This window comes from Python bivittatus, unplaced genomic scaffold, assembly GCF_059951505.1.
Source record: "Python bivittatus isolate LINGU-HERP-01145 unplaced genomic scaffold, Pbiv_v1 ctg000980_np1212, whole genome shotgun sequence".
NCBI classification, from domain to species: Eukaryota; Metazoa; Chordata; class Lepidosauria; order Squamata; family Pythonidae; genus Python; species Python bivittatus.
The window spans coordinates 51,071,074-51,079,305 of NW_028277125.1; the positions used below are offsets into that span (position 1 = coordinate 51,071,074).

General features: G+C 35.3%; 1 protein-coding gene across 3 annotated transcripts in view; it reads left to right on the forward strand.

Moving 5' to 3' along the window:
• SHOC2 (SHOC2 leucine rich repeat scaffold protein) overlaps positions 1-7,620 on the forward strand; it is an 87,830-nt gene extending 80,210 nt beyond the window's left edge. For all 3 annotated transcript variants that reach the window (XM_088131895.1, XM_088131893.1, XM_088131894.1), the window contains exons 8-9: positions 757-874; positions 3,074-7,620. In XM_088131895.1, coding sequence (XP_087988021.1) covers positions 757-874; positions 3,074-3,282 — 327 coding nt within the window. In that variant the 3' untranslated portion in view covers positions 3,283-7,620. The remainder of the gene's footprint in view (positions 1-756; positions 875-3,073) is intronic.
• Positions 7,621-8,232: the final 612 nt, after the last annotated feature.

The following is an 8,232-nucleotide window of genomic DNA, read 5'->3' on the forward strand; positions in this document are numbered from 1 at the left end:
ATGTGGTATGTTTTGTCCAGTTCTAATTCTGTGTAAATGTCTGATTGATTGATTGCCTTTGAGTCAGTCCTGACTCCTAGACAAGTTTTTTAGCTTGGTGCCTTTAGCCACTACACCAAACTGGATTGCATATCTTTTTTTTTTTTTTTAACTGCCATGTATAAACTGATTCAAGTTGCCATGTGAATGCTGAGCACTGTCATGTTTTGTGGAAATACCTACTGAGATGTAAGGAAGAGAATTTAAGAAAGATGCTCAGTTGCTTCCCAGCTATAGAATGTATTCAGTGCATTTATAGATGTAAAATCTTTATTTTAAAAAGTACTCAAAATGGCATTAAAATGTAATCCCAGCTTTTTCAGCCTTAAGAAAGGAGTTAAAGCCTTCTTCAGTCAGGACTTTTAGCATGTTTTTCTAATTTCTGTTACTTTCATGTTTATTCCTTTTGTATACTTAGTTGCTGTGAGTTCCCTATAGTTGGAAAGGTGAGGATTTATATTGAGAGTGGACAAAAATGAGAAAGATTTTTTTTAATGTACGTATGGACAGTGACTTTACAGAACATTTCTGTAAAGTTCTGGTTCTGTGACAGGGTCAATAACATTTTGGAGTAATGCAGCACAAGTTCAGCCATGATTTGTTGACAGTTGGAGAGAAAGGCTGTTGCTCTAATGATATCAGTAAAGAGACCCACTTTAATTCTTTGGTGAAAGATGGTATTAACTTGGTGATTAAATTTATATATTCCTTAACCAGAGACTGATCCTAACAAATAATCAGTTGAGCACTCTTCCAAGAGGAATTGGTCACCTTATCAATCTGACGCATCTTGGACTGGGAGAAAACTTTCTTACACAGCTTCCTGAGGAAATTGGTAAGATGCAATCCATAAATTCATGGGGTGCTATTGTTACAGTGTTTCTAATACAGTATTTCTCAATCTCAGCAACTTTAAGCTGTGTGGACTTCAACACCCAGAATTCCCTATCAGCACTGGGGAATGGCTGGGGAATTCTGGGAGTTGAAATCCACACAACTTAAAGTTGCTGAGATTGAGAAATACTGCTCTAATATACTAATAAGATATTCAAAATATGTCAGCATCTGGCAGTATTTGTTATATTCCAGTTGTTTTCCACTCATAAGATCAATATTAGGAATGTAGAAACCAAAAAGATAGACCCCATTGGAGTAGTTAAAAGTTCTACCATGTTTGCCATGTTGTTTCTTCACTCTGCATATGACTAGAACAATTTTGCCAATAAACTGCATAGTTTGAAATAGCCTTCAAGAGAAAAAAAAGCCATGGAATATTGCTCTACTCTCATTGTGGATTATTTATTTATTTTTCAAATTTATGTGTGCTGCCCATCTCACTATACAAGTGACTCTAGGTGACATTACAAATTAAAAACTATAAAATCATTCAAATATATATATATTTATATATATTTATATATATATAAAAAAACTACAAAAGGTTAAAATTAAGCTAAAGAAATAAAACTATAATGCAAACTAAAAAGTGGAGAGAGCATCCTCAGGCTACCAGCCATCCCCAATACTGTGAACCCCCACTGGGTCCCCATGCAAGTTGGCAGAGCCAGGTCTTAACATCCTTTCAGAAGGCCAGCAGAGTGGGGGCCACTCTTTCCTCAGGGGGCAAGATATTCCAGAGAACAGGAGCCATGGCAGAAAAGGCTCTCCTCTTGGACCCCGCCAGTCAAAATTCTCTAGGTGATGGGGTCCATAACATACCCTTCCTGCCAGACTGGGTGGGATGGGTCAATGTAATGTAATGGGGATTAGACGGTTTCTCAGGGAACCTGGGCCCATGCCATGAAGGGGTTTAAAGGTCATAACCAACACCTTGAATTGGACCCACAAGCAGACTGGCAGCCAATGCAGCTTGAGCAGCAGAGGTGTTACATGTACAGTTCTGGAGGCGCCCATAACTGCCCACACCGCCGCATTCTGCACCAGCTGTAGCTTCCAAATACTCTTCAAGGGTATCATTCAGCAGAGAGTCCTTGGAAAGACTTTGAGCTTCCCACACAGAATGGGAAACAGTCATGATATTTAGGATTCATTTAGCACCAGTCCTGACATTTAGCACAGCATAACATAATTAGGTTTCCCAAAATGCAGCCATGATTTTGTTTCATTGCAATGTTTTGCAAATGTAATTTGGAATTTGCAAGTTTGTTTGAAAGTTTTTGTCATTGTGAGACATTTAGCATGGTGAATAGCATAGCATAGTGAAGACCTAGTTCTGCCACCTTGCGTGGGGCGGGAGGAGGGGTAACCAGCCCTGGAGGTAGGTGGCACCCTGAAGAGGGTCCTGTAGCCTAATAACTTTTCATTTGCCATCTATTCCTTGGAATACATTATTTATTTAAGAACACTGTTTTATTGTATTTTAATTAGTATTTATTCTTGTTTTTATTGCAAACTGCCCAGAGTGGCTCTTTGAATGATGTGGGCAGTGACTAAATTTTAAATAAATAAATAAATAAATAAATCTCTTAAGTTTTTGGAGTTGGGATGTCAGTAAGGAAAAAAAGAAGATACTCTTCTAGCTGAAACTCGGCTTAAATTGTTGAAGAAATGCTTTATCCAGTAGTGTGCTGGTAAATGTTTAAGAACCAACTTTGCCAGCTCCATTGCCATTGTTACGCTGCACCACTAGCTGTGAAGCAGCTGATTGACGCACTAGATGTTGTAGCTCAGCTCTGCTGTCAAGTGGCTCGGTAAATTTCCAAAAATTTAACAATCTGCTCTCACGAGCTGGTATGAACCAGCTCCAGCACACCATTGGCTTTATCCCTTCTAGCTTCATGCGGATTTTTCTTTTCATGCCAGCACTAAAACCTGCTGTTATTGCAAACTTAGAAATGTCCTTTGAATTCAGTGAACCTGTTTGGATGCAACAGATGATATGTTTGCTGTTCTTGATAATGGGCAGAAGAACAAGTCAGTTAGTAGAAATTTTAATATTAATTAATGTTGATTTTATGACTATAATATAATTGGTTTTAAAAATGCTCATTATGGCCTTTATACCATTTTGCAGGTACACTGGAGAATCTGGAAGAATTGTATCTAAATGACAACCCACATCTGAACAGCCTTCCTTTTGAACTGGCTCTTTGCAGCAAACTATCTATAATGAGCATTGAGAACTGCCCGCTCAGTACCCTTCCAGCTCAAATTGTTGCAGGTGGACCTTCCTTTATCATCCAGTTTCTCAAAATGCAGGGACCATATCGAGCCATGGTCTGATGGATATCTTCCCTGATAATGTACAAAATATAAATGGCTTTCGTGGTGTCATTCTGTATATAGTATCTAGGCTACATGGTGCCCAGAGTGGATAAAAGATGGATTGTCCCATACACTATACTAAATGCAAACTGCAATGTTAGTATTGTGTATGTGTGTATATATAATATAATATATAGATTGTATATTATATTATAAAGCATAGATAATATAAAACAGGCAAATTTAAGACCACATGTATGTGTTCCTGCTCATAGAGGAAACATAGCCATTTAGATTTTTTTTTCATTGTAAATGCTTGTTAAAGTTTTCTTTAGTAAATTTGATGGCTATCTGGATAATCTGGGGTACCAGTTCACTGAAAATAATGTCAAATAACTGCTGATCAATTTAAGGGAAAATATTTTTAAACCAAGCCTTTTCCTGTTGGATAAAAAAAGCAACTTAGTCACACAAATTATTTTATCATTCCTTGTAGTTCACACTTTGTGACAAAAAATCTATTGGAATTATTTGTATTTTCCTTTATTCTGGAAAGTCCTTTAACTTATTTTAAGTTTTAAAACAAATGGTCTTGTATGTTTACAGTCAGGGTATGTCACTGGATTGGGGGATGGGATGGGGATTTACTCTGTTTTATTGAATCTAGAAGTTGTATTCTTCTGCTGAGGGCTTTTTATTGACTGATTCATATTATAACAAAAATATAAGTAACTAGTTAGTGAAAAAAATAAGTCCAACAGAAGCTTGAGTTCCTTTGAATTCATCAGTTATAAGCATATCATACTGAAGAAGCAATTTTACGGTTGCCTCATTTAGCATAAGCAACATTTTTCACCTTAAGAATTGACAAATTTGTAGAGTCATGTTCTGTTAAGATTTAGTATTGCATTAATGATGGATCTAAAATGCAACAGATAATTGTAAGGATTTTTCCTGGTCTTTGTGCAATTAATGAATGTGTCTTTATTTGAAACCCTGAAGTATACATAAAATTTTTGGTCGGTTGACAATGTTACTCCGGTTTTATATCTTGCCTTGCCTTGTACATCCTTCCATTATTATGGAGTGTCTGCGTCAAAGCACAATATCTTCATGCTGTGCTGTTTTGCTGCTGAGCTAAATGCACTTTTCCCTATAAAGATGGGACACTTGCTTCAAAATAATCAGTTCAGTACCATGATTTATTCTCTTAACCTCATCCTATCAATCTCAGTATTAAAGTTTGGAAAAAAAAAAAAAAAGGACACTTTTTCATTTGTATTTAGAATGTGATTGCTCAATAGAAAAACCATTAAGTGATTGAATAGAAAACATGTGGTTTACTGTCATCTTCATGGCTGTACAGAGGGCTAATGATGCTGCAGTGATACTTGCTACTGCACTTGGTGTGCCATTTCTAATTGGATTTTCACATAGCAATTACATTCCAGATACATTTGTTTTCAGTGTCAGTTCATTATGATGGGTTTGCTTAAGGGATATTAGAATTTAAAGGGTTTGTTCTTGTTTAAATTATTCATTATAGATGTCAGAGAATTTTTTCATCTGTTGAAAAGGGTTTTGTATTTTTTTATTTTGATATTAAGGTCTATCAGAGATAGTCAGATATATTTATCCTATTGAAATCAACACAATTTACTGAAGGTTGCACTCATAAACACCAATAAGCTCTGAGTAAATATTGCTTAAGTTTGTTTTGTAGGACCCATTGATTTTAGTGGTTTTGGATGTTCCTTTAGATTGAGTCAACATAACTTACTACCTTGATCTCTTCTCTGAGGTGATTTTAGTGTTCATTAATTTTATCTCTGGCAAGGAATAAATCCCTTAAGAAAGGCAGGTAGAGATATAAAACCTTAAAGGGCTATTTTAGATGTCACTGGATTTACAAAAGATAATTGGGTTGGATCCAGAATTACACATATGTAATTGGCTGATAGAAGCAGGCTTGGAAGGATCTCATAGAGGGAAGTGCTGGATTTGACAAGCCTTTGGGATTGTTTGCTGAAAAGGAAGAAGAAGCTGCCTGAAAATTGCTAAAAGTCTCTTTCTTAAGGGTATCCCTCTTTGTCTCTCAGACATTGGGAAACTCCATGGAGAAACTGAGACCATTGGTCACTGGGAAACTAATGTAGAGAAAGGAATCCAATCTTACCAGTCCTATTGGGCAGTATAGCTGAATTCACACCATTGATTTTCCACCACTTACTTTAAAGTCAATATATGATTAGCTAATTAACCTAGATACTTGTTGATAATAATGTATAGTTTCAGCTGTGTACAAGCAATCTGTCTGAAAATTGAAGTGTTAAAATGCAAAGATGCTTATAGTGGTGGTTAAAAGATTAAAATCTACTTTTTGCTGAAGCTGTAAACTTGTTCCATTGATTCAGTATGTGTGTGTTTTATATGTTGCCCACATGCACTTTTATTTTAGGTGGAAATAATTTTTTTCAAATCAATTGTTTCTCTTACTTTTTAAAGCCAAGTTTAGCCATGTATTGAAAATTGTTCTAGGACGGATTGAAGGAATCTCAGTAGAAGTTTTTACAGAGTTAAAGTAGGATAGTACGCTCATAGTAGGCAGGATTCACCTGCCACTTAGTGGAATTGTGGGCAGATTAAATTGATAGTTTAGTCTGTAAATATATTGATGTAATTGTTCATGTTGCAAGGATTACAGTACTATTTTTCTATAGAAAATCACTTGCATGTTAGAAACTCTTTTTACTTATTCACTGATCTTTTTTTAAAAAAAAATTGAAAACAGCTTAAAAAAGCAGTGGAACTGAAAAACATTTGCTTCAGCGTAATATGTAAATCAGGATTGAAATACATTCTGATATTTGGAACAGAATCCATGATACTCCAAACTCCTGCTTAGATTTAATTTTTGCTAAATGAGAATAAATTTACAAGAAAATATAATAAATTATTGGCTAAAAAGTATTATATATCACAGATAATTGACATTTTGACTTTAAAAATTGAATTTATGATTCCTGAAAAGTTGTATTGTTTCTTTCCTTGGCAAAATAGTGATTTCAACCAGTTACATCTAGGAAGATTTTATGAACTGTACTGAAAGGATTGACTTGGTGCCAGTCAGATTTGGAGAGGAAATTCTAGGATTGATTGATTTTTACTGAGGCATTTAAGGATATGTCTGTAGAGAATTTTGCTTTCTCTTGTTTACTGTACATTATGTAATAATACTCATTCAGTTCCACCTTTTGGTAAAACTTCAGAATTTGTGGCAATCTTTCCAAGTCTCTCTGAAAGGTTCTGATAGCAGACAATATATATCTTCCAATAATGAAGATCTGTTTAGTTATACATGTTGAATAAGGTTTGAGTAACAGTAAGCCTTACAGCCAGAATAAGGTTTGAGTAACAGTAAGCCTTACAGCCAGATTTAATTTTTGTTTTAATAAATCCATCCCGGTTAAGAAATAATGACTTTCTTTTTTCAACAAACTACAATTTGAAACTGAACTTGAGTTATTTTAAAGCTTACACCTCCTATGTCTGAATGCACAACTGTGGCTTATCTTTGTTTTTGTGGTTTGCCCATTTTTTCTGGTTATTGGAAAGAAGTTGGCAAAAACGAACCAAATGGAATCATATAAAAGGGTGACTATGCTTTGTCTCTGTTCAACAACCCATACTTCAAATAATCTTGGCTCAATATTTATGAATACAGCCTTACATTTGTTCAGAATGTCTCAAGTAGATTTCCTAGCATATCTGGAAAAATCCTCAGCCCTGTTTCAACAGTTGCTACCAAAGTTTAATTTTTAATATGACAGAAGGGGAAGGTTATTAAATATATGAGGAGTAATCATATCAAGAATCTTTAATTTAATTTTAATATATTAAATCAAATCTAGTTTTTGTTCTGGTCCTAATTTTGAAGTAATGTCTTCTACATGTTGCTCAAAGGCCAAGTGCATCTCTTAGATCAAAAAAGGTTCCACACCTCTGCTATGGAACGAAGATAAACTCTCCCCTAATTGCATGTGATGCATTTGTTGTCAATGTAGTGATGATATACTTCGTTGGATGAGCCTTATATTAGTGTGTTACAGTAGCTAATAGGATTTTAACGGAAAATAGGACAGAAGGACTCTTCTTGCAGCAACCTAAATTACAATAGCACTACTGAAGTAGCTTCTTAGAATTATAAGTATGATATCTCCATCTTGATACTTTTAGATATAAAATTCAGTCCCACCACCTAGGAATAAATTAGAACATTGAAATAATAATTGGCACTATTTGTCTTTTCAAAATGAGTTTATATATCTTTGTCATATATCATGCTTAGAATTTTAATAGAAACTAAAAGGCTACATTCAGGGACAAGTTAAAGGAAAAGAATTGAACAGTGTAATTGTCTTAAAGTTTTTCCCCCAAACTTCCTTGGTAGGTATTTTAAAATTTGTTTTCAGTTAATAATTTGAATCTTTGCAAATGTTTAGGGTGAAATCTGATATTGTACGAATGCATTTTTGCTGGCAAAACTTGATTTTCTCCACTGCCATCCCCCCAGAATGCTCTTCCAAAATGCACTTTTGGAGTGCACCCCCAACTCTCAGGGCATCTTGAGACTATGAGGTGAGATCTTCAGGGGATTGAATCACTCTCCCCTGGTTCTGGAGGACAGCCATCAGCAGAAAAACAGCACTGGATTCCAGCACTGGGTTTGGAAGAGAATTTTGCACGCTAAAATAGTTTGCCAAACATTTCTAAGAAGAGACACCTACTTGCAATCAACAGGATAAGCAAATTTTAAAGTGGCATGTTTCACTTGGGCAGTTTTTGAAACTGAACCTTGGAATGGTTTTATATTCTTCACATAGCAGGGGGGGGAAAACAAAAGCATTCCTGGCTATTCAAAAATCTGAACGCAACAGACCATTTGTAAAGCCAATATTGCACTTCCAT